Consider the following 27718-nt stretch of genomic DNA (forward strand, 5'->3'; position numbering starts at 1 on the left):
AATACCGTTCTTACTTAAGAGGCCAGTGATGTATTTGGAGCAAAATTAAGGGTCACTGCTCTTTATTCATTAATCTAGATTTTTCAGACTCTTTGAATACGGTTGACCACCTGCCACTACTTTAATTCCTTCATACACCAGACTCTGTAACTTTAAACCTCAAGCTTTATATTCCTCCCACTAACACCAGTCCAGAGCTGCTTATCCCGTATAGTTAGTGGCACAGAGGGTGTGGGGCACTGAGGCAGGTGAGCACCAGTGACAGCTAGACCCTAGCCCTCCAGACACCCCAATATTGTCCATAAACCCATCTATCATCTAATACCCTTTCGGTTTCATTAATTACATCAAGTCAACATCTAAATCCTACTTTTAGCTACATCTTTTCTGACATGTCCTCCTTTAGTTATTGCTAGTAGCAGTTGCCGGTGTCTTCAAGGCATCAGTTTCAAATCCCATCACTCAACTAAAAAGCTTTAAACAAGCCCATACTACTCAAAGTGGTTCCTCCACACCTGACTCTGACATCCTCTATCAGTCTCTCCACTCTGCTAATGTCATCCCTAAAACCAATTTTGTTCACAGCCATATAACCACAGTGCAATAATACCTTTCCATGCCATTGGAAAAGGTCAATACAGAATGTTGCCACATCCCTCCTTTCTCTTCTTCTAACCTTGTCTCAGGATCCTATGTGGTACAGTCTTGGCTTTTGAGACTAACCAGCTTAATTTAGTAAACCCATGATGTAAGTCAGGGTGGGAACTACTACAGCAGGGCTTCCTATGGAAATGCTGAACAGGTCTTAAAAAGGATGGAACTAGGCTTCTCCTCATTCATCCCTCGAATAGGAAATCCTGCACCTTTAAGGATTGCACTACAGCCTGCTTTTTTCTAAATTAACCAAAATGATGTCATAGAATGAAAATTTGAACACGAAGCTCTGAAAGTATAAACAGACATATTTGTGGTAAGTACACCAGAACATTTCCTTAAAACATAAGACACTCCTGAATGCCATGTAGATGCATCATTTAGTGTACCTAATGTGCAAATCAATTAGCGTTACATGGAAAACAAGCCAAACACATCGAGTAGGCCACTGGGTCTAATGACAATGGAAGCTGCCTTCCAGAGATCCTTTTTGGATAGAATCCTGGCGTATGTGGTTAGATCTAAATTACTACGGGTATATCCGCAAAGAAGCATTGAATCTATTAGCGCGAGTATAAACACGTTACTATATTGAAATTGTGTCCTGAATTTGGGTGCACGCTATTGTTTTTTACTTGAGTCAAGGTTCGGAAACACATCAATAGTAATTTTTTAGGCCCCTAAGCTGTGTAGGTTGCAAGCTGGTTGCCATTAACGCCTCTCCGACACACTTTGGCTTATTGTATGTATTCTTGTTGGCTAATGCAACCCCCCTCCTTTACTTTCTAAATTGATTTGTACTGTATATTCAGATCCCCCCATGGAGAGGATCACGTTACACACACTGGGGTTGTGCTATCTGATCCTTTGGCTACTATTCTTCAGGTTTTAAACTGAAAACAGACGTTCAGCTTCTCATCTGCCCCAGATCACCCCCAAAATCATCTGCTTACTAACAGTTTAGGTTTCCTGCGTCACATCCCTGCCAACAGGAGAGCAGAAAGAGGAGGAGGAGAAGGCCACTGCAATAGCTGAATGGTGACGGCACAATAGTAGTAAGTCTTGCTCCCAGATGTTGCCCCCAGCAGTGAATGGAGTTTCTTTCTTGCTGACGGGACCATTTTTCTGCTGGGTCCACGAAAACCTTCAGACACTGGTCGCAATGCATGGGTGTTTTGTCTTTGATCGAGGTTTCTGTAGAATGAGCCTGCAGACACTCTTTCGGTATTGGGGAGTGTGGACACCGTCCTATTGTAGAGCATCTCATCGTGGACCTTCCACAGTCGCTTAAACCTGCAATAGAAGTCATTGGGGAGACTAAGGGCCAAAACAGTTGCTTTATGAATATAGAAACTTATGGTTACTGCCTGCAACAATGTCAGACAAAGGCCTGGCAGCTGTTATCGGATCATGTCTACTGTCTTCAGGGCAAAGCCACCTCCTGACCAAGAGTGATGAGACTGAAACAGTCCGATGAGAGCTGGCCATTCCTGAAACTTTAGACAGCTCAATGATCTCCTGGTTGTTAATGTACCCATTGTACAGCGCTACAGAATATGATGGCGCTATATAAAACAATAATAATAAGTGATTAAACACATTTATGTTTGAAGACACGGCTTACTGATGGCCAACGAGGAATAAAAGACAATTGCAGGCCCTTCTAGAGCGGAAGGGGTTAAGTATTCTATAATGTCAGTCTTGTAGCAAACAGGAAGCCCATTATAGGTGGACATAGAGGCCTGCAGTATATTTTATCATATCCATTTAACCCCTGAAGGGTATGCCGTTTATTGTAGCATTTTATACTAACTTATATCCAGTATGTGACACGTGAAAAAAGATCTGACCATTCATTTTCTTATGGCTACTCACGCCCCATTACCAGTCAGTGAGAGGGGTCGATTATAGATGGACGGGGGGAGATGTAGATACCCTGAAAGGGTGATCGGAGGAGGAGAGGATGGAGGGGTCCGATGATTCCACTCCTGGACAGCAGACAGAATGGAGATCGGTGTATCCTAACCCTCTGTCCCTGTGCACCCCCCGGTCCTGACCTTACACAGCCAGCGGCTTCTCACCTCGTACTCCGGTCTCTCCACCTCCCCTTCCCGGGGGCTCAGGATCTCCGGGTCCGGCTGGACATCCCCCGCATCTCACACCGATATAAAGCAGCGTTTGCTTGGGATCTTTCTTAGTTGTCAGCCCGAGTTGCCGGCAGCCCCCTCCTCTTCCCCCCTCTCCCCTGGTTTTAACTCTTTCTCCTCTGTCTCTGCTTACACTTCCACAGACAGATGAGATCGACCCTAGCCCTCCCCTCCCTCTATCCCAAAGTCAGTAATTAGCAGGCACCAGGTCCCTAGCAGCCGAGACCCAGACAGGGGGACTGACAGCTCTCTGTACAGCAGCTGGAACTGACTCCTCAAACCAGGGAGCTGGGAAGGAAAAACAAACAGATGCTACCTAGACTCACAGGAGTGATAGGGAGGACTGGCCTGAGTCTCAAACCTGGAGTCAGCCCCCATGGACAACACACAGACTCACTGGGGTCTGAAATGTTCCTAATTCTGAGAATAGTCTCAATCCCCAGCACAGAAACACCTGAGTGATTGTAAAGCCTATTTCCGGATTATCCTAAACACCAGAACTCAACCATGAAATATCTTATTTCAACTAATTATAGCAAAATCAAATTGAACTGTACATATCCAGATCATACAGTGAGGGAATTTAAATGTGTGGAGAAGGCATCAAGCTCTTCTGGACCTAAGACAAGACCAAGCAGTCTTTACATCAGGCAGACTAGATGGGCCGATTGGTTCTTATCTGCTGTGGCATTATGTGGGTTTGTAAGGTTAAGGTACACACATACATTAGCAAAAAGAACAAATGAAAGTGTCTTTGGATACTACTGTCGGACACATCCTCTGGACCACCACAATATTCTCCACTATTCCGAATGCAAATCACGTAGTTAATACACGCTGCCATTTAAAGGTGGTAAAAACCATTAAAGTAGACAAGCGCTGTTCAACAAATGCAGTGCTTGGAGCCGCATTAAACCGTTTTACTATGACAAAGTAAAACACTCACCCTTAATTCCACTATGTTCTTGCACGACCAAGAAGAAACAGTAGTAGTTGTGTTTAAGGATCCCCTGGATCACAGAGGAGCGGATTCATTGTACCTTCTTGGAAAAAATCAGCCACAAACGATGTAAGGAGAAACAGCTGTTACATATGGCCTTCATTTCTATTACTAAATCTATTAATATTGTCTGACATTGGATACCTTTAAAAGCCTGAAAAAAGACCTTTGTCAGATTATGTGGCTCAACAAAAGGACAATATATATATATATATATATATATATATATATATATATATATATATATATATATATATATATATATATATGAGACGGTCATCCTTATACAGCAAGATAACATAAGCACATACCAAGAAATAATTAGTATACATGATAGCGTATTAAACCATAATTTAACAGATTGTATGCTTGGCCACCTTCTTCTGTCTCTACCAGTGTGTCTTATGTGTTGGTTATTGTCAGTTTTAAGGTTATTGCTAAATTCCACTCTTCGTAATTGTAATAGCATTACAGAATCTGCCGGTAGACACATTCTATCAGCCGACACAAGACCAATAATCCATTCCCATACGTTATGATGGCTGGTGATAAGGTTAATGTTAGCCTCTGCTACAGGTGCTATTAATTCCAAGGTGGTCCAGCCATCTAGACCTTAGTATTTGGTGTCACAAATATGACATGAGGATCTAGATTTTTTTTTATCTTCAAGAACAGCATGAGGAATCCATATCACCCTATTTGTATGTATTTTGGGGTTTTAGATACCATAAATACAGGGTTATCCAAACTTTCCATTGGTGTTTGGCATAGCAGCCAGAGTCCCTGGTAGGAGTCCACTTGGATCAACATGTAAACATAGGGTCAAACAAAACCCCTTTGAGACTGCATCAGGCCTATGGCTGGACTGGTTGTCTTATATAAGACCAGCACTTGGAGGGTTCTTTTTATTACAAGACTTTGGTTTAGGATTTGGACTGGGGTATACAGTTCTTAAATGGCAACAGCACAGAAAACCTACAAGCCAGTGGGTCAAACCTCAATAAATGTACATGCATCTGTCTCCAGAGCTCAGACAAATAACTCTGTAGCATGTTAATAAAGCTTAAAGCTGTCATTTTCTCTTTTCTTCTTTTGCTCAAAGTTTGAATCACATAAAACAGTGAACTTTAAGCAGCCTGTTCAGTTGCTATGGCAACAACATATCAACGCAAGTATTGGCATCACATGCAATGGAAAGGCATTGAACAGGACTAGGAATGGCGTTTCTAATGCTGCCTTAAGTTACAAGTATGAAAAGTCGATCACCTTTAAAGAGAATCTGTGTTTCCCAAATTTCACAATTCTCTGTACGTAATAACATGTATACCATGGGCCAGCTCTGTTTGTTTTCAGGACCTGCACTGACCATTTATTAAGACTGACAGCTTTAGACAGAACACAGGGGATTTAATTGCTTTTGCAGGGTAACCCTGTTCCTTACCTTGAAACCAAATCTTTTGAAAACAATCTCACGAAAACAAAAAAAATCTCAAGCCCTAGGTCGCTTTACAAAATGAAAAGTTGGTAAATGGTATATAGGGGACAGTTCCTCTTTAATGAGACACCATTAAAACATTACTAAAGTCTCCTCTACATTTTGGAGATCTTTTGGCTAAAGACACAGATTGCATACATGTCTCCTTTTAATTGGATTCAATTCGGTCGGTTTATCGATGTTGGGAAAGCTTTATTACAGCGTTATTTATCCTTCATTATAAAAGCAGAAAGGTCAGCCATGTCTTAAAATCACGCACCCCATTAGTTTAAGTGCAGCAGTTAGGTTCTCTTACATTACAGAGCGTGGGGCGATAATGGCTCATCTTATTAGCATGGCATAACAGAAACTTGTATGTTATTAGAGAGACAAACAGATGGGACCCCTGGCCCAAGCACTGAGCGTATCTCATCTGTGTTTGCATAGACTATTAATTAAATGTCCTCTCCCTCCTACTATTTAAAGCCTACATATTGTGAAGCTGCTCCCAAAGCGTATCGCTGTTTAGAAAGAAAGAAAAAAAAAAGTATCAAGAGACTCGCATCACAAAATACGCATGCGAGGGGCTGACGCTGGAAGGTTCCTCCAGCTAGAAGGGCTGAGCTGTAATGCAAAATGCATTAATGGATGCGGAGAACAGGGTTCACTACCATGTGCAAGCAAGATCACTAGGAAATTACACATTATAGATATATACACACACACACACATATATATATAATTACGATTACATAAATAATGCTGGTACGGGTTACTAGAGCATGTCAATAAGGCTGTTTTGGGTGCTCTTTCCAGACATTGTTCTGTTCAGTCCTAGAATGCCGTACACATGATTGGGTGCACAGCATACTGTGACATATCAGAGGATTGCGTGTGCATGTGCTTGCAACCTACCTGGCAGCCATATTTATAATCCAATGATGAGGAGATTTAAGATTAAACATGACTTTTTACCTGTACACAACTAAATGCTAATTTTCGCTTTATTTTCCGATTTCAAATTGAAATTACTTTTGTTTTATTAAACTGGAATCAAATAAGGCCATCTACATACATACACACACACACACATATATATATACACACACGGTAATTTGTCTGCTAAACAGAGTATGTCAGAGGCGGATAACATAAGATGATGACCTGGTGTTTTAAAATACTGTATTAAGCATATACATCCACTCTATGGCTAAATTTATCGAAAATGGAACTTCTGTTTTCAGTATACCATAACTATTCCTAACTTAATAAGCTACCAATGCTGCAGTTTGTGGTAACTAACAATAAAAGACACGTGCCACCATGTTTTCCTTTCCATGCATTCTTTATTCCAACACAACCATATTACGGTCCTCAAGCGACAAGAAACAAACCAGAATATATTGCATTCATTGTACAAAAACATCAGCGCTCAGTATATTCCACGGCCCAAACCTCTTCCGGCAGGAAGGGGTCACATAGGTGGTTCACAGGCCATCCACCAACAGAGAACATTGCCACATGGTCAACGCGCCGCATCTCAATCTCTTCTGGTAGAGCTGGGTCCACAGGTCAACCACTTAGTGTTATCTTTATGAGTTTAATATTGTGCCTTTCCAGTGTAAACAAGAAAAAAAAAAGTAAAGTTATCAGTTTAGGATTTTCTCCTTAAATGTTTATACCATTCTTTTCCCTGGAAACATTATAAAAAATCATTTACTAGCAAAAACAATGTAGGGATAAAAACCATAACAAAAGGATCGTAGTTGTTTAAAAAACAGACCAGTCATTTATCATAGTATTATGACAAAACAAACAGAAAAATCTGTAAGATACTAGTGTCAAAAAGGACCAAGACTTGTACATGGAATGCGGTTTAGAAGAATGTCAAGGGCATCGCTAGAGTCTGAGTGTTTCCTAGTAATACATTTTCACATTTTGTTGTAATGATACATTTTATTTATATTGATTTTTAAAAGATCTGAAAGCTGTGCATTTAATTTCATTTTGTCTTCGTATATATTATCGATTACTTTCAAATAGTTTTCGCAGATAAAGAAATTTACGGGCCGCTCGGGGGGGGGGGGGGGGGGAATAATCTTAAAGACGATGTTTCATCACAATATCACATCTATACCAGATACCGAATAAGCAAAACTTGACTCATTGAAAAAAATCCTTGTCGGAGAATGAACAACAGTATTATCAGCTGCAATCATACGTCGGATCCAAAAGACCATTTGTAAAGCCAGCTGGTCCAGAGCTTTAGTGGTGAGACTTGACTGGCAATAGAATGTTGAAGTATTGAAAACGATGTTGTGTAAACAAGTTCCAGAATATAAACAGCGCTCTAGAAAAAAAGCATTTCAGGATCTTTTGGTCTCTTGAAAAGGCTGGGATTAGGTTACAGCAGCTGATTGTACACTGAAATTAAAATAAAGACAGGTGCTACTGGATGCTTCATCAGCAAAATCGAACCCACGTGGGGAATTATTGGACTGCGTCAACAGATGCCCAGCACCTTGGAGGAAACTAATTCTCAGACTTTCTGCCATTCACAGTAACTGAGGTAAGACCAAAGAAAGCTCTCAAGAGTTGGGAAGTTCATGCGCTATGAACTGCTTTAGTCTCTCCAGATACTGCGCATACAGCTCTATGTCATTATGCCCAGCTCCTTCCACCCATAGAGGTTCTACTGCCCGTGGGCAGCGCTCATACATGGCCAAGCCATGGGAGAAATCAATGACTTCATCTTCAGTTCCATGAATTATCAGTACAGGGGAAGTCACCTTGGAGATCTTGTCAATGCTGCAAATAAGACAAAAAGTCATTAGAGGACAACAAATTTTACCCACGCATACATAAGACATAATGTGGAAAAAATACATTTTGCACCATCAGCACATTTGACATACATACTATTGCTTAAAATTTGGGTATGGCCTTCTGATACTCTTCTTCTGACACTGACCAAACTAAGGTGTCCAAAAAGGGAGTGACCCCAGTAATACCGGGCTTAATGGGAGAGGAACGCAATTAAGTGAAAAAATGTAATTAAACTTTTATCTGAATCTATATTTTATTTTTATCTATATTAAAAAAATCCTTCCAGGACTCCTACGTCTCATGGTACCCACAAGCAGTGCCACATTTTAAAAGGACATTAAGTCATAGCTTACTCGTATGCAGAATATAGGTAGAGATGGGCTTATTAGAATCTGGGATCCATCTACTTCAGGGCTCGACAAATCCCAGGCGCCAGGTCGCCATGGCGACTGAGAATTTTGTCCTGGCGCCTAGGCGGTTGTCAGCCTGTTAAATCTCCCCAAAATTGGGAAGACCAGCACAGCCACCCAGAGCCCGCCCCCGAGCTTGAGATCACTCCTACGTAGTGATTCTGTAGGCTGAAAACGCGATTTCCGGCAAACCGGCAATTGCGTTTTCAGCTGCCACAGACAGCTTCAGGGAAAGGGGCTGTGTGTTGATTGGGTCCCCACACAACCTGACACAACATCCCCCTGCTGCCCGATCGCTCCATGAGAGCGTTAACCCCTTCATGCCGTGATCGCATTTTAGGGGTTAATTCCCGTTTTGTACGGGGCTCTGCTGCTGGTGGTCTGCCCAGGCAGACCAGCAACAGCAAAAACGAACCCCCACAAGCCCTTTGACGACTCCTGTAGGCATCGAAGCCTACAGCAGTCATCAAAGAGACTCCCCTCCCTGCAATGGCTGATCTATAGACCAGCAATTGTGTCCCAGCTGCCAGAGGCAGCTTCAGGGACAGGGGAGAGGGGTTGAAAGAGTTTAAAAAAAAAAAAATAATAATAATAAATCAAAAAAATAAAGAAAAAAACCAGCACTGACCTGAAAGTCCAGGGTGCTTCCAGGTCAAATGCTGTGAGTTTAGTAAGTGGGCTGATGATGATCCGATCACTCCTAACCAACTGTTAGTTTAAAAAAAATCCTGGCTCCTAACTTTAGCTGGCGCCTAGATTCACAACAAATTTGTCAAGCCCTGATTTATTTTATCTATTCAGACCATTTATTCTCTTAACTAAAACTTTAGGCTTAGAGACTACACAATTTTATTTTATATAGTGCTTTGCTTATAATCAATTCAAGTAAGTTTTTTTTTAGGTGTTTTAATACTTCTTTTTAAGGGTGTTGACATGCTATTGTCACATGTGATATTTCAACATGCAATAAGCCAAATGCATGTGCTGTATCAAGCAGTTGGGTATTTTTTAGACTTCTCCCCATACTGATGGCCATCTAATGGCATTCCTTACATCATTGTTCAGAGGAGGCAAGTGGAACTCCTAGATACTTCAATAGATACTGTAATATATTTATTGCAGAAGCCTTAGCAAAGGACAAAAAAGAAGCTAATTGGGTCTTTAAAGGCATGATTCTTGCACACATAAGATGCACCCCCATCCTGCTTCTGGAAGGTGCTGGGCAGAATTATAGAAGTACCAGAAGCCTCGAGGACTAAAATTTCGTCTGTTTTTTTTCCCCTCATACAAACTAGCAAAACAATATTAGCATTTTCTGAAACCTGGAAACTGTCCCTTGGCCATGTCTGCTTCCGAATTCTGGACAAGCCAATATTTAACCAGCACATTTTGCGGACAAAGATCCCACAGCTGCAACATTTGCACCTAACAAACCCTAGACGCTTTGCCAAGGATGTCATACCAACATTATACAGTTTATTTCATGCCACTGGGGGGGGAAAAAACATCAATACAGAAAGAAGGTCTACAACGCTGCCGAACAAATGCAGAACTACAACTCCCATGGTGCTCTACACAGCCTTGGGGCTCCACAGGTAGATCAATTAAAGACAGTACCTGTACAGTAGACTGTAACGTCCAAGGCTGCCCACTTGAATTTGTCATTGTATAATTTTGTGCATTGCATTAAGAACTGCACAACATACAGATATCTCTGCACCACACACAAACATTAAAGTTACATTTAAAGTTAAGGGATTTCATTTATTTATCATGGAAATTTGGCTTATAAGACTTACCTAGGAAATGCATCAAAGCAGTAGGTCTTCCTGGTGTCAGGAAACGCAACCCGAAGGCCAGACATCAGAGGGGAGTGAAGAATGACAGCTGCGCATTCATATCGAGAAGCCAGGTCCACGGTGGGAACAGTGCCTATACTCTGACCGTACAGGATGATATTCTCGGGATTGACACCATAGCTGCACAGAAAAGAGTGACACGTGTTAGCGATCTCTGCAACCGCTTCCAAAGAATGCCGTGAAAAGCTGGAGTCGCTAAAGCTAGCCTGATACATGCAGGAGTAACACGACCGGGAACATCCAAGTAAAGATCCATACACGTAAAGCGATGTACGTGTAAAATCACAAATAAATATACCCTACACCCACATTTATTTTAGAAAAGGGTTGATGCCAGCCTTTTGCTTTTCTTGTGCACCTTGTGGATTACAACTCCCATCACCCTTAGCCAAGCTAATAAGTGTGATGGGAGTGGTGGTCCACAAAAGAAGGTGCACGAGAAGCAAAAGTTTGGCATACTTGTGAAAATGTATCTTTTTATCTAAATTATTTTTGTATCATTTAACCCTTTCATTTGTGTGCCCTATTGCGTGCCGTTGTGCACTGAAATGAGCCTATCATGAAGCGTGCGATGTAGGTTTTAAAAATGTATACAATAACCTATACACATGGGGTATTTCTGCAGATGCAGCTCAATACATTTTGGGGGGTTTCTCTCCAGTTACATGTAATATGTGCAAACAGTCCTAGAAAACATGGAATGTTTGCTGAAAAAAAAGCAAAAAAACTAAAAATAAAAGTTAGATCCTTTTGCCAGGGATTGGTAACCAACTGGTTGCATGATAAGTGTCCAAATGCTCCTAGTGGCATACCCTGGGTTGTCATCTCTCCATAAAATATATACTTTGGTGGTTGCATTTTAAGCCAGTGGGCTGCCATACAGTCCCAAATGAGACATAGGCTTTAACAGGCATGTTCCATTTTGTACCTCGTAACTTCCAAAAAAATCTTACAAAATTCAACACACGTACATTAACAGATTTTGTGGTATTTGGGTCAACCGAACTGGTTTGAGGACCATTTTCATAGTAAAGTATTAGAGCGTTTTCCCCAAAATATTTCCATTATTTTAATACTAAATGTTAAACTACATATCTAAAGAATGTAACAAAAGAAAGCTTTATCTGTCCTTGAAAAACATTATATAAATTTGAGTAGATGCACAAAAAATACAAAAATCATTTAAGTAAAGCATGTAAAGTGCTGAAATTTTCAGGTTTCTGGACACAAAACTCCCTCAGTAAAGAAGGTGTTAAATAGAAACTGTCTTGCAAAGTAGAGTAGGCTAAAAGGTCTCAAAAAGCAGCACATGATGCCGCAATCTAAAGAAATTCAAGAACAGATGAGAAAGAACGTTAATGACATCTAGCAGTCTGGAAACAGTTACAGAGCCATTTCTAAGGCTCTGGGACCCCAGAGAACCACGGCGAGAGGCATCATCAGAAATGGAGAAAACCGGGAACAGCGCAGAACCTTGCCAGGAGTGGTCGGCCTACCAAAATCCTCCAAGAGGCCAACAACAACTCATCTAGGAGGTGACAAAGGAACCCAGAGTATCACGTAAATAACTGCAGGCCTCGCAGGTCAGTGTTCACGATACCACAATAAGAAAAACTGTGCAAAAGGCACATCTAAGGGATAGTTGCAAACTTTAGCCAAGACAGCAACATGGGATATCTTATACTCTAAAGTTGTGAATAAAGACCAACGAGCTTTGATAAGTGGTCAGCGGGAGGAAAAAAAAAATGAATAGGAAGTCATGCTAGTGATCAGCACATGACAGCCTAGGGAAAAAAATCTACTTGTGTTATTTCAGTACCTATTAGTCTATCATTTGCTACCACATTGAACATATGTTTGATCATTTTTGTCTTCCTAATTGGATTAATGTATATTATCTTTTCACTCCAGTAACTCTCATCTTCCTTCGCATGCTTTGTCATGGCCATCACACAACACGCATCTGGAAGCAGGATGTTTAAGGATAGATGGTGGGCCTCCACACGCTGAGCCACTAAATCATTTTATTCATCCAAACTGGATACAAAGTGAGGCAACAGAAAAGTTTCAGCGTGCTTTATTCTCTCATTTTGATGTAATAAAAAAGCTGGAAATTTTACAGCTTTGAGGGTCAAACGGTTGGAATGATTCTGGTACTCAATAGTGAGACACCAAGTACTGGAACTCTCCACTGTGGCACATCACTGGTTAAACAAAATTGTAGATTGACTCCAGCTTTCCCGGGAATTCATAAATCTCATCTTTGTAGGAGGCAGACATTCCAAGGATTAACTCCCCAGTTTATTTGGAAAATGCTCTTTAGGTCGCACCCTGAAGCCTCCAACTCATCCCAAACCGGTCATTGGTTCCCTGGTAGAGTACAAGACCGCTATTAAAAGGGAGCCTAACCCTTATACCTATATACAAGATATTAATCCTGTAATTTAAATCAAGTGCTAATACAAAAACAACCTCTTGTATCCTGAAGTGCTGCATCTCACCCGGTGAGAATAGCTTTACAGAGGAGGTGTAAACAATATCCTGCGCTAGAAGCCCATGGGCAGTTTTCCAGAACAAGACTTGAATGAAGTCTGAATTGAGCTAAGAGCAGTACATTCGCAATATATTCGCCGCTGGGGGTCATAGGAAACTTTGCCTGTGTCTTCACTGGAAACAGGTTTGATGTCGGAGGTGGAAAATGTAAATCTGGATAATTTGTAAATTAAATAATAAAAAAAATGTTTACACGTGATAGATGTTTTCTGTGCGGGATTCAGTTGTTTTTTTCTCAGAAGTTGATTATCATTTAACCTCTACAGTACTGGAGGTTTGCTGGTTAAATGTTCTAGCAACGAGCTGGTAGAAGACATTTGTATCAATGCTTTACAGAGCAGTAAAAGTACCCCGAGCCGCTGTCTGACAAATCCCGGCAGCCAATCTACTAAACTTCACACTACTTTATATCCAACTCTAGGAAGGACTCGCTGGTTCCTGGGATTGCCTGTATGATACATTAGCTGTACAAAAACCTCTTTCCTACACACAAGCCCAACTATACATTAAAAAACGACTTATTCCAAGGAGAAAAGGCATATGTGCTCTTCCTATGGTAAACATCTGCATGTTACAGCGCATATTAAAAGACGGCCTAGATTTGTTAGCACAATTTTCTCAAGAATAAAAATGTTGACCAAGTAATCAAGTTGAAATAATAAATACGGTCTTGGGTGGCTGGCTGTGTTTCCGCAGATTATGGGAGATTATGGTCACGCAGCAAAAATCACGTGTGTTGAACGTGTGCAATTAAGATGGTTCTACATATGTTCTGTCATCTTCTGCTTCCTTTTGCTCAACGCGCCAAAGAAACTTGTCATGCAATTTCACAGACCGACATGCAGAAAGTAAGATACAGTCAGATAAACTTTCAAGAAGCACAGAGGTCCTTCCTTCGGATGTGAATATGAACATTGGAGTGCTAAAACATATGGCAGAGGGGGCATATTCTTCTACCGCCTATTGATCTTAGAATTCATATTTTTAAATGCCTGGAATCTTAAAATGTCTGCTGCCGGTCACTTTATCTCTTCACTTAGCACAGTTGTGGTAGCAGCTGACGACCGACTAACTCCCACCATTCTTAGCCAGGATAGCATGGCTGAATACAGGTGGGGAGCATCCCCATTATCAGAAATAATGAGTAGATTGTGGGCTGATAACTCTTGAGGTAAAAAACATTCCTTTCATTTTGTTTTCTTCTACCTATACTCTTAGATACACAATCCAGTGTCGACATCGAATGTGGCGGGATCATACAGGAGATGGCACTTCTACCACAGCAAGCAGACGTTTTTTTATCTCAGTCAGGTATCACAGTCCATATAAAACCCTACAGGTATTGAAAAGTTGATATAAAAAGAAGCGCAGACCTTAAGAGGTATCACACCTTTCAGGAATGTACTGCATGTGTTTAGGTTTAAGGACACATTTAATAAAACAAATGCTTGCTTCAGGGTCTGTCCATAGGGAGAGCTGTGGTTTCAACACCTTTAAAAGGTTCAAACCATAGGGAGGTTCTCCATAATAAGTCTGAGAAATAATAGGGCTGGCTGACCCTGTATAATGCATAGTTTAACCAGTCTTCAAATTCTCTTCACCCACTAGAAGTATGCATTGCACAGGGCCAGCACAGCTATGCTTACTGGAGAAGCCTGCCGGTGTTTGCCCTTCATGATGAATAATGAAGCGAGGGAGTTGACACCACAGCCCTCCTGCCCATTCTCAGAGGCAGAAAGCCTTCCACTCAACGTTCCATGGTGGAGCACCAGGGTCTCTTACGTAGCGCGCGTCACGTGTTCGGCACAGAAAAGAGCTGGGGGCAAGCAAATGCATTGGACTGCGGGACTGGCCTAACTGCAGCTTCATATTCACAGAAAGAATGCCATGAAAAAAAACACATTCTCTGTAAGACCAAAACCAAGCCGTTTGCTGCTTTGATGAGCCTGTGGTTAATTTGCACTGGTTTTGTGTGTTTAGTAGCCAGGCTTCATGTTTAGACTCGCTGTTTTGCTTTCTCAGTATGATGTTCCACTCCTCTACTAAAGATGGGGGAGCTGAACGTTTATTAGCGACAGACTGGAGCCGAAGGTCCTTGAGAACATCATTCAGAGGGATGAAAAGCTGACATTTCATTTTCCTGTCTCAAACCAATCTCCCATTAAGACAAAAAGGAGGAAAAACGATGGCCATAGCCAGGAGGGGAATTGGAATATGCTCTGAGTGACAAACAGGCACGCAAATCCTTTTCTACATATTGATCAAATGATAAAGGAAACACCCTATAAAATCCTGCTAGAAAACGTTTACAACGAACCTGCTGTAACTTGAACTTATATTTGTAGGGCATTGTAAAACGTAACAGCCCTCATTCCAGGCTTCCCTTCCCTAAACAAGTCGTATAATTTTCTCAATGCTACCGCTGTCATTTCAGTGCTATGTGTGCACGATAAAGTAATCTTAACGAGTAACATATTAGCTCAAAGGCCCCCCTTTGTTAAAGTTAGTAATGCCAAGCTCAATTATTCAACTCGAGACCCGCTGCCAACCAGAAAATGTTTCTGAAACTAGAAATGTATATTTTTCCTAAGAAAAGAAAAACAATGTGGAATCACTTGTCGCGATATGAAATGTCAAGACAAAAAAGGTGCCAGGAAACACATAGTTAACCACACAGCAATCACAAATCAATCTTTTCCAACTAAAGTACCTTTGATACCAACTTTAATGCCATTAAACTTTACGAGCATCCATCGATTCACGGGCAGGGCCAACAGTCGAAATAAATGGGCCTGAGCTACTTAATGGCTTTAGGGGACAATTGGCTGAAGCGTCGTATTAAACACTAGGGCTGAAACAACGAATCGATAAAATCGATAATCGATAACGGAAATCGTTGTCGACGATTTCCGTTATCGATTAATCGAGTGATCGATTCGTTGTTGGAGCACTCGGCTCCTTTTACTTCCCTCCGCGAGCGTTCCCCGCTTCCGCTACACGCGCCTTCTTTTAGTTGCGATTCGCTCTGTGCGAGTGGCTCCATTCGCACAGAGCGATTCGCGGGGGTGGGGGTGGGGTTTCAGGGGATGCAGGGCAGAGTGGGGGTGGGGGGGCAGGCCAGGGTAGGAGACAGTGCAGGGCAGGGTGGGGGTGGGGATGCAGGGCAGGGTGTGAGTGTGGGGGCAGGGCAGGAGACTGGGTGCAGGGCAGAGTTGGAGACTGGGTGCAGGGCAGAGTGTGAGTGTGGGTGCAGGGCAGAGTGGGTGCAGGGTGTGAGTGTGGGGGCAGGGCAGAATGTGGGGGCAGGGCTGGGTGCAGGGCAGAGTTGGAGACTGGGTGCAGGGGCAAAGTGCTGGGTGCAAAGTGCCAGGGCTGGGTGCAAAGTGCCAGGGCTGGGTGCAAAGTTCTGGGTGCAAAGTGCCAGGGCTGGGTGCAAAGTGCTGGGTGCAAAGTGCCAGGGCTGGGTGCAAAGTGCTGGGTGCAAAGTGCCAGGGCTGGGTGCAAAGTTCTGGGTGCAAAGTGCCAGGGCTGGGTGCAAAGTGCTGGGTGCAAAGTGCTGAGTGCAAAGTGCCAGGGCTGGGTGCAAAGTTCTGGGTGCAAAGTGCAAAGTGCTGGGTGCAAAGTGCCAGGGGTGGGGCAAAGGGCTGGGTGCAAAGTTTCTTGAACAGTAATAGTCCACCTCTTTTCAGAATGTTTGGGGTTATTTTGTTTCATAAATATTGTGTTTGGGTTTTTGTACTTTGAAAATATTGTTTTTTTATTACATCATAACAAAATAAGAATGTTAATGTAAATTTTAAGTTGTTTTTTAACATCCAGTTCATTAAATTATTTTAAATAAACAAAAAATTTGCATATTGTTTTTTTTTATCCGATTAATCGATTAATCGAAAAAATAATCGGCCAACTAATCGATTATTAAAATAATCGTTAGTTGCAGCCCTATTAAACACATTACTTCTTTATGCTGTCTCTTGCGGAGTCCCGTTGCTGCTTAAATTAAGCTAAAAAAGGAGAGCTCATCTTTTATTTGGGGGACTTAATGGGGTAAAAACAGCATATTTTAGCATCTGTACGTACGATTCCTGCACTTCAATGAAAGCGAGTCCATCAAAGAACAAGCAATAATGTCTCCAAGTGTAATTTACAGCCTGTATTTGGCAGGGAGAAGGGTCATCATGCCTTCCGCCAGATTATTTTAGGAACCCGTGACTGCATCCAGTTGGATTCATTCCTTATTAAGCAGAGATGAACTGCCCGCCAATATAAAAGTGCACCTGCGTTCCTGGAGAGGAACCGCGATACCTGAACTTTCATCTGGATTCTAGCTTTTCACTATTGTTATGACAGCTCTGTCTGACTTTAGTGTTAATGGATTAGCTTACACATAAAGAGCTGGAGCGTACAGCCTCGAGTGCTCGTCTTAATGAGAAGGGTGTCAATATTAAGATCAAAACCTCAGCATTAGCTGTAAGATCTTGGCACCGCTCAAACTTATTCGAGTTAATTATCCATGATTCGCTTGCCTTGTTACACGGTTTTATTTTTCTCGGTGGTTGCACTATCCACAGGTGTCACCATTTTCATCATATTAATCCTTTGAGCGCCAGGAAGGGGCACATCTCATGACGCCGAAGGCTACCGTAGTAGCAGAATGATTGGTAAAAGGTTCACTGCGCTACCACCGCTCACTTCTACAACATTTGTCCGTCTTCAACGCTCTCCCATTCTAATGAAATCATTCAAGATTCTTCTACACTGGGGTTTTACACCGTTACAAACAGGGATCTTTAATGGATGTTTAGGTTTTGTTACCTGCCATCAATATACTCATGTGAAGCATCGAAGAATAACCGTGAATGTAAAGCTGATTACAAATAAAAGGCATTTCTGCCAAAGGCTACTGGCTCATTAAAATGTTGTGGGGCTTCATCATCTGTTGAGTTATAGAATGTTTACCGAGGTTTGTGAATACACTGACGCTGTCATCGGTTACCACCGAGTCTCCAATCTGTCTGCAGCGGCCAATATTATAAATGTGCTTGTTTATCCAGCAAAAGCGACAAATATGCATTCATATAAACACATGGAATAATGGTCTGAAAATACTGGTTTAATTGATGTATTATCCTTGGCGTATCTAGGGTAAAAACTGGACTTTTGGTATATTAACAGCTGTAAACATCTAGACTACAGTTGCACATTTAGCATGTTCACTCTAAAGTATAAGAAACGCATAAAAGCAATTGCTCTGAAGGTGTAGTAAGCGAAGAGATACACTTTTAAAACTCTACTTCCATACACATAACACATGGTTGTGTTTCACGGTAATCACATTTACAGAAGGACATTATTCACGATCCATATAACAGAGCCTTATAAAACAAGCTAAAGCAGTAAGACTGCTGGTCTAGCAATATATACGCGAGATTAGGAACATACAGGAAAGATACTGGCCAGCAGAAGCATCTGCCCATATTATTAATGATACATAAAGGACTATAGCATTAGGTTGCATGTTGAAAGCTCTAATGCCAAGACGACAAAGAGCTTTGCGAGTCTAAAACAATTAAAAGCTGGAGTGTAAGATAACTATTTGTATGGCTTTACTATATATATATATATATATATATATATATATATATATATATATATATATATATATATATATATATATATATATATATATATATATACACACACATACATATATATATATATATATATATATATATATATATATATATATACACACACACACACACACACACACATATATAGTAAAAGGATACTCCAGCCATTATATGCTTTTTAATGCATATGACAATAGTTGCGTGGTTCCTTTACATTTTTGTGTTGCCTCTGTTTTAAGCAGCCAATCAGTGGCAGGAACAGTGGGATCATGGAGGAATAGAGGAGAAGGGCAGCTGCCCTACTATAATTGATAATTGCACAGGGGTCCTGACACCCCCCCCCCCTTATTTACAGGGAAGTTGTCTATACAGAAAAATACGGTGGGCTGAATAATTATTTAAAAATAAGATGGGGTAACTTGAATTGATTAGGGGGGATATTCTTTTTGCCGGCAAGAAAAAAAGAGCAGAATTACAAAGACTTGATGAAAAACCAAACAGAGGGTGGTTTCTAAATCAGGGCAAGTAATAATCTTAGATGTATGAACATGGTTAAGATATATTTGGCGTGAGTACACTAATTGCGAAACAGGGACATTACAGTCAAACCTTAAGGGGTTAAAAGTTTCTTTCGTGAAAGATGAGAAAAGAGCAATAGGATTCCTGCGCACGGAAACGCAGTCACAAATTATGGTAACTAGTCCAAAAACGGGCAGATTTTTATAAACCAATGGCAGTTCATTTCCAACTCTGGTTTATACTTTACACAAAGTTAAAATAGCCATCTCGCAACCTTTCACATAGATATTTGACATTCTCAGAACATATGTGTAAGCATTACTAACACGGCTTAAACACAGTAACAAAACCATGTGTCAAGAATGTCATTATGCTTGGACTAATTAAAAACAGAATACTTATTGGAAATTTTGTATTCATGCGGTGCACTAAGACACTTGGCTCGTTAATGAGTCGAAGCGTTTCATTTAACCTCCTATGTGTTATTACAGGTCAGCCACGGCAAGAAGGAGGGAGAGAGGGAGAAAAAAAAAAAAGACAAACGTGAAGTATTTGGAAAAACAACTTCTCGAAGGCTTCAGAACACAGAAAAGCAACATATAATACACAAGTTTCATCTCGCCTGAATCCCAACTCACTCTTTATACTAAACTCTAAAGTATCATTCGAGCAAGTAAAAAAATAAATAAAAAAAATTAAAAAAAAAAGCATATAAACGGGTAACATGCACATTGTATATGGGAAGGGAGGACAGATCGGTCAGTGCCTCAGCAAATATGTACAGGTTTCCCATAGTCACTATTTAAAAGGGTAAATTAAACTATACCATAATACCATATAATATACCATAATCTTTACTTCTACATAAACCATATTTACTATAATATTAAAATATGTCTTATCTTCTACGGTGCTATGGAGTAATCTAGCACCGATCTGCACGATTTAAACCGGTTCCTCGCCTTCATTCTTTGATAGTCGCATTACATGGGGCCTGAGCAAAATATAGGACTATGGAGACTTTGCTATATAATAATATCTAGCAACTATAACAAGCCATGGCCTGTGAAGGATTTGGTATACATCAGAATAAATGTTGGAATGGCTTAAAACTGTACCATAAAAAGAGAACAGCACAAGTGATGGACATGGTTTCAGAACCAGACTGATCTCTTTTATTCTCTAACAGTTACCCTAAAGAGAAAAGTGTACCGGGCCAAAGATTACATTATTTCAAGGTTTCACATTAAACCATATTCATGCTAATAAATATTTATATTAAATATTATTTATTAGCACCAAAATATTAAACATGTGTTGGCACTCCCCCCCCCCCCTATCTGTTGTCAGCTTTCAACATTTTGGCTACAGATCTTACTCCGGTCTTTATAGAGCCTTCTGTGGAAGCGATTAGGAGACGCATCGCTTTTCCACAGAACCGCTACTAACGTGTTTGTTCATGTTTTTTTCAAATAAGAACAATGAGAAATGTATACTTTTATCAGCTCTGTGTGGCTTCCCATGAAGGACCCACCAATTTTTATTAAGAAGCTAATACAGATAAGACCTGGAGCTAAATCACACTGAAACCAAATGGCTAGCGCGACCTTCCCTCTAATATTTACCAAGACACACGAACAAAACAATGAATGAAAACGCAGTGCTTTTATCTGCTGTTTGTAGATGACGGCTTCATCCATTGTAGGTTGGGGCACGCACCTGTATCATACACTCATGTACACACATGCTAACACAATACGCCACCATACACACTCGTGTTATGCCATACTGTAACATACACACTAACACCACACTCTTTCACACACTACCCAACAGCACACATACACTGGCGGACACTATACATATATAAAATATACACTCACTATGCACACGTACACACTGAAACTGTCACTACAACACAGTGACATACATTTACACACACCAACGCTAGGACTATACATATACACTACTCCCACTCCCTCCCCCTCTCATGTCGTGGAGATCTGCCGCAAATCGCACATTACGTGACCCTGCTGGGTGCTTCACTGCACCCCCCAGGAAAGCATAGGGCGACGAATTCACAATGGTAGTCCTGGCAACTTTCTATCCCTTGTCCTGCAAAACCCTGGGCTCCAGGAAGTGGTTTCTAGTTGCCCCGGCCATCTGGCGCTGGGGTTTGTTGAGCTCCGACATAGGTATTACACACGTGTCGTAGTAATATAAGCATTATGTAGGTCTAACTTCTTTAAAGGTGAAGTGTGCCAGAATTTACCAACAGATGAAGATTTCAACAAAAAAAGAAACCCTGAATGGGAGATACCCGTCCCCAAATTCTGTTTCTTTAAACCTTGAATGGTATATTATGTTATCTCTCAGGCAGTGGTACACAGAAATCTATAAACCTGAGCTATTGGCTTCAACGGTGATATCACACAGGGTTATTGACTTTTCAATGTAAAGAAGGTCACGTCACAATTCCATAAGCCATGACAATTACAAAACCTTTCACATATGAAAAAGCACTCAATATCAAGAGACATTCTCAGCCAGAGAATACAGAAACCGCCAATGTGTCTATCCAGCCACACTATGGGATTTCAGTAACAACTTATGTAGACATACTTGGCAAGGACGTACTATCCATAAGCCTTTAGTGGCTTCTGCTCTTTTAACCAGATTCAGTTATCCTGGTGGGAATCAATAGAAACAGCATAATGCCTCACTTGACGAGAAACTCACTTTCCATGAAACGCAACTGGTTAACTGGGAGCCTAAAACAGTCCACAGGGTTCTTTAACCGGTCGTACATTTTGACATTTTTTTGGGAAGCAATCAACTCATTAACTTTATAGACCCCTGAAAACATTTGCTTCCTCGACATCATGAAAATGAAAATGTCCTAAAATTCTAAAATTAAGGTAATGTTTTTAATCACCAGTAGGGTCTAATGGGGCAAGACAAATAAAACAATGACCAGCGCCGAAAATAAAGCTACTTTCTGGGCAACTGCCGAGCGCCGCACAAGACGACACACCCCACAGAAAGAGGTTACGTTTGACACCGGTTCTAGTAGCGTCTTATAGAAGCAGAGCACAAAAGTATTTTCTCATCAGCTACACCAAAAAGCAAAAGCATCAAAAAATACCCCAGTTTGGAGTTTAATAGGACAACGAGCTACTGCATTACCCAAACTTCAGTATTGCTGCCAACATCACTAAAGAAATGGGACTGAGAACACAGAAACGGAGAAAGAACTAAATTAAAAGCAGAGCATACGGGGAATAACATAAGACTGCAGTAAATCTCCTGTAATCACATGCGATGGCGTCAGGGCTAAAGCACTATTAGCAAACAGTAGGGTCGCTGAAGTGTGCCACAATCATACAGATAAGCGCTACAAAAAGTCCTTTCCACAATCAAACTTTGCATCCAGTGGGTTAGTTGAAGTTTCCAAGGGACCTCAGGGTACCCAAGTAACAAGGCATGAAATGCTATTAGCACATACACCACCAGACAGTTACTTAGGACACAGTTGGAGAGAGAATGAGCCTGGAGCCCTGTCTGCTCTTCTCACCTTACGTGCCCTGTATCTGTGTAACCAACTCCGCTCACGGTGCCAGCTTCTATGCGGAGGACAATAGAACGCCGCTTCGGCATAATGACTGCTTTCTGACTGCAGGGCTCACATAATAAGGAGGCAATACAAAGTAATACAGTACCGAGCACAAAAGGGAACATTTATGTGCTGCTTCACAAGTACAATATAAAGAAAAGCGCCGATCATTTTAAGAGTTTAGTGCGTAATGGTTGAAGAGGAGGTAATCACTAGCAATAGAAAACTTTTCTGAAAGGGACATGATTACCAGAACACTAAATAGGTTACCAAGTTGTCCTCCGATGACCCTCTATAGACAAACTTTGCAGATTTCCAGTTTTCACACGTTGTGGAAATCAGTCTTGTGGATTCTGACAGTTCTGTCTGCGGGTATCTGAATGTAGCGCACGCTAAAGCCTAGGCTTGTGCAGAACTAGCTTGACTATGATAGTTACAGGTAGATACAATCCACTCCTCACTCCATAACCAACACAACAGCCTTACAAGTTAAATTAACACCAGACCGCACAGCCGTTTAATTCAGCCAGTGTGTTAAGTGGCCATAGTCCTAGATCAGGTCTAGTTATAGAGAGCTGCATCAGTACACAAAGAGCACGGTATATTTGTCCTTCTAGGCCAAGTGGTGCAGCTTATTCACAAGCCAACTCATTTGTAAGAGTTAGAAGACAGACACGAAGCTACGGCTCGTCGATTCCTTGGACCTGTCAAGCTTTTTATCTAGCCCAAAAGAATAATAAAATGTGTGAGGTAAAGGGAGACACACTGATGAAACCGGGGAAATACTGTTATTACATCACTGAAGTGCTCGCACACAACGGAAGGTATCACTTATGTATGCCTCGTTCCCAACATCTAAAGCGATGTAAAACACAATGCCATAAAGGGTCAAAAGGTTGCAAGAGATCAGATGCTATCCAGCAGGGCCGGGAAGGATGAATTGTTAATGATGTGTTAAGAATACAAAGGCATCTATAATGACGAGTAAAATGGCAATATGAGAGGCCTAAGAGCTAAAAATGTTTTAATTACCTAATGTAGCCACCAGTACAGTTATTACCCAGTTCTAGCAACCCACTGCACAATACTCATAATAAGGAGCAGGTCTAGCACATGGCAAAAGGCGTATCGATGAGAAGGAATGTTATTGATGCGGATGGTGAGTGTTCTATATTCACAACAGAACTACCTTTGGTAAACATGCTCCAATGTTCATGGTCACATTACAGTTGGGCTCATTATAGAACTCTAAAGGCTCATCTTTAAGGTATAAGACTCAATGATGTTTGCTTAATCATCAAGACCAAAGCCAGTGGGCCGTGCTGTATTCATTCTTCTAGTGTCATAGTTAACTCTTATCGCTGTTTAAGGTTAGTCTAAAGTATACCATAGGTGATTTCTGGTTTTAATAATATATTCATAGGAAATGGTGATGGACATCCAACTTATCCACAGCCAGGCATACATTGATACAAGGATGTATACGTTTCCTTCCTTCCTTCCATAAAAAAGGGCTACCACATCCTGAGCACGTCACCAAGACCATTATTCATACGCCTCAGACAAACATAAGGAAGTACTGGGAACACAATGTGGGAAGACATTTTTAGGCAGCCCGAGGGTATATTTTTAGATACGCTAATCAATATTGGCCATTCTGACGGCATATGGAAACACAAAGACAGCATTCACGTTTTTTGGGGTAGCCATCCTACCAAATTTGGTAACTAAGAAGCAATTTGCTACCATATCAAATCTTCTCAAATACCCCAAAGTATTGCAAATGACCTTTGTCACTGCACAGAAGCCATGATAAAGTACTGTGACAATATCCAATCCATCTCTTTTGTAAATAACATTTTATAGACATAATTTACATCCGCATGCGTCTGTTTCAGAGTGGAAAAAATGAATATAAAGGGATCACAGGAGCCCGGGCGTATGAAGACAACAGCCCCTGACGTTACCATTTACTGTTTACATAACGCCACCATATTCCGCAGTGCAGCACATACGTTGAAATGAACAATTGAGGGTTATTCATTAAATAAGTTTCTACTTAATACTGTCACAATCAAGCTTCTGGGCTTCAACAAATAATGATTATTATAAAGCAGATTAATTTTAGATTATAGCAAATCATCTGATTCAGGAAAGCCTTTATCCATAAATATAGAGAGCTGGGTTTGAGAAGTCTGCGCACGGGAAGGTGGGTTGTAAATGTACTTTACGTTGCCCACTTTCAGAAAATGAAAGAAAAATGCAGCACTTGGCACTTACATCGGCCTATTAGTTAATAAATAGATTGAACAGCTGGAATAGTGTATATATGTGGCCAAGAAACATACCCTTTATTTGCCCACGTCACAGATCCTGCGGGAGTATCCATAGCATCCAAGAAACATTTTCACACTTTTTTTTTTTTTTTTAAATTGCTATCAGTTGCTTTGTTGTTTCTCTTGTTTGTTGAGACCTTACCCCTCCCCCAGTATATTTCCTCTAGCTGTCATTCTTACTCGGTATCCCTGAATTGTTCTTTTAATCCACTGCTTTGTCTGTAACTTCCTTCCTACAGCCATCCCCACGTGCACTCACCATTAGGGTTTGGCCAACATGTTTACACATAGCCGAAGCCCTTCTGCTGGTTGGGATTGTTGCCCAAATATAGTTGAGACCGGTATGATTAACCGCAAGCCACTCCATACTGGGTGTTAGAACAAGTGCTAGAAAATACACAGGCCTGTATGTCATACTTTATGGTGTCTCATAATGTGATGTCACTGTATACTGTTAAGATGTTTAAAATAGAAGAGGCTGATGGTTCAAGAATAAATGGTAAATAGTATCTTTTGGATACTTTTATGTTCTGGTTTGGATAACAAACAGAAAATATTCCTTTTACAACAAAATAATAAAAATACATTGTGTGTGTGTGTGTGTGTGTGTGTATACATATACACACACATATACATATATATACACACACACACACACACACACACCCCAGGACAGGACAGGCCATACGGTTCAGCTGAATGTTTTTGCAGTCTCTGTGTATATTAAGCCTTTTGCGGATGAGCAAAGGCTGAATTGGAGGACCAGAAATAGCACACGAAGCGCATGTATAGAGCCCATAGGAAGAGCCGTGTGACTTATCCCTAAGGAACATATGTTCCCTTTCCCAGGATATGGCCTGGATGCCCTCACATTGGTCTTTTATCCAATCACCGTCGCTTTGGTTACTCCATCATTGTAAATGACATCTGATTAACAGGACAATAGCCATTCCAGCATCCTCCACACCCACGGCCCCTATACAGGCAAGAGGGCCGGTAGCCAACAATATGTGAATAAACATAAATGCCAGGGAATATTAAAGAACACCGGGGCCAGGAGGAAAAGTATGTGATCCATAAAAACCCTCAATATATATATATATATATATATATATATATATATATATATATATATATATATATACACACACACATACATACATACATAGGGATAAGTACCATATATATTATATATCGGCACATCCCAGGGATCGGGGCAGGCTGCGGCTAATGGCAGCTTATCTACTGCCTTCCTAGAGTACCTGCACCAACACGCTGCCCCCAATGCACATATCGGGTCTTCTAACAGCAGCCGCCCCAGTGCAGACTACAGACCCTCTTTCCTCTGGACCCCCAACACCTGCCCGCCTCCCCCACCATGCGCCCCCAGCAGCGGCCAGGAGCAGCACATGCACGGAAGCCAAGTACACAGGACAGACCCCCAGGGCTCATTACCGGGTCCGCAGGGCGTGCCAGGCCGCCTCGATGTCCGCGTACAGGTTCTTCTCGCTGGGCTTCCCGCTGCTCACCCCGTAGCCCGAGTAATCGTACGAGAAGATGTTGCAGTTGATCCTGGAGCCCAGGCCGATGTAGAAGCTGCACATCTGGCCCAGGTCTACGGCGTTACCGTGCGAGAAGAGCAAGGTGTACCGGCTGCCGGGGGCGCAGCGCACGTACATGCAGCCCAGGCAGCTGCCCAGGTCGGTCCGCCAGCGGAACACCTCCACGGCATCCAGCTCCCGCTGCGAGTACTGCCAGTCCGCCCGCTCGGACAGGTGCAGGCTGCACGGGGGAGACGAGCAGGCCGCATCCCCCTGCTGCTGCTGTGGCGGCGGCGGAGGAGGCGCGTCCTCCCGCGGGGCTGCTGTTCCGGGCGGGGCCTCGGTCTCCCGGACGGTGTAGGTCGGCTCCGGTGGGAGGAAGGCCAGCTTGGAGGCGATACGGCTGGGGCATGGCGGACAGCAGAAGAGCCAGCACAGCTCCCCCAGAGAGAAGCCGTTCATCCTGGGACCCTGCTCTGGCATTGGGGCGACCCGAGCCTGCGGGAACGGAGATACCTGAGTGAGGAGAGAGCGCCCGTTACCGGGGCTCGGGGCCTGGGCTGGAGTCACCCGTCTTTAGCAGCAGGCCGTAGGCTCCTAGTAACCAGCTGCTCATCTGACTGCACCTCCCGCCTGGCCTAGCAGCAGATGCTTCCGGGAGAAACGGCGGCGAGGAGCTGAGGATTGAAGTGCTGCCCCCTAGCACGGCGGAGACACACGGAGCAAGATTCACACAGGAGCATCCCTCCCAACTGTCCCTCTCTAAGGGAAACAGTCCCTCTTTTAGCCTCAAATCCCTCTTTTCTTCCCTAAAGCACCTCTTTTCTATCACCTCAATATGTTTGCTGGGTATCCCAGTGCCCTGCAGCTGTGATGTGTATAAAACATGAACTTTATTGTGTTCATCAATAAAATAGTGGGAATAAAATACATTTTTCTCCCAAATACATGAGATCACAAAGTCACATCAGTCCTGCCTGAGCCACGCCCCTAACCACACCCCCTACAACAAAGGGTCCCTCTTTGGCCATTTGATGTGTTGGGAGGAAGGCATGAGGGGTAGGTGAGCAGAAGGGAGCTGGAAGGGTAAATGGGCAGGGATAAGATTCATTTCAGGGTAAGAATAACGTAGCAAGAGAATATCCAGAGGTAG

General features: G+C 42.0%; 1 protein-coding gene across 2 annotated transcripts; it reads right to left on the reverse strand.

Annotated features, from left to right (window-relative positions):
- Positions 1-7863: 7863 nt before the first annotated feature.
- On the reverse strand, positions 7864-27048 carry LOC149299987 (alpha/beta hydrolase domain-containing protein 17C). 2 transcript variants are annotated; one of them, XM_089485712.1, is made up of 4 exons: positions 26905-27048; positions 26480-26847; positions 10311-10490; positions 7864-8083 (listed from the first exon to the last, which is right to left on the reverse strand). In XM_089485712.1, the coding sequence occupies exons 1-4, from the start codon at positions 27046-27048 to the stop codon at positions 7864-7866; spliced, it is 912 nt and encodes a 303-aa protein (XP_089341838.1). The 2 variants fall into 2 exon arrangements, with proteins under 2 accessions (XP_089341838.1, XP_089341837.1); XM_089485711.1 differs by having other exon boundaries at positions 26480-27048.
- Positions 27049-27718: the final 670 nt, after the last annotated feature.

The sequence above is a fragment of the Sceloporus occidentalis genome, unplaced genomic scaffold (genome assembly GCF_023333645.1).
Source record: "Sceloporus occidentalis isolate IW3139 unplaced genomic scaffold, rSceOcc1.0.p SCAF_26, whole genome shotgun sequence".
NCBI classification, from domain to species: domain Eukaryota; kingdom Metazoa; phylum Chordata; class Lepidosauria; order Squamata; family Phrynosomatidae; genus Sceloporus; species Sceloporus occidentalis.

Coding starts and splice junctions, on each gene's coding strand:
- LOC149299987 (XM_089485711.1), bottom strand. CDS start 27,048: ATGCCAGAGCAGGGTCCCAGGATGAACGGCTTCTCTCTGGGGGAGCTG. Junction 10,491..26,479: donor TGGCACGCCCTGCGGACCCG/GTAATGAGCCCT, acceptor TTTTCTGTGCAG/CTATGGTGTCAATCCCGAGA. Junction 8,084..10,310: donor TGCTTTGATGCATTTCCTAG/GTAAGTCTTATA, acceptor TCTTATTTGCAG/CATTGACAAGATCTCCAAGG.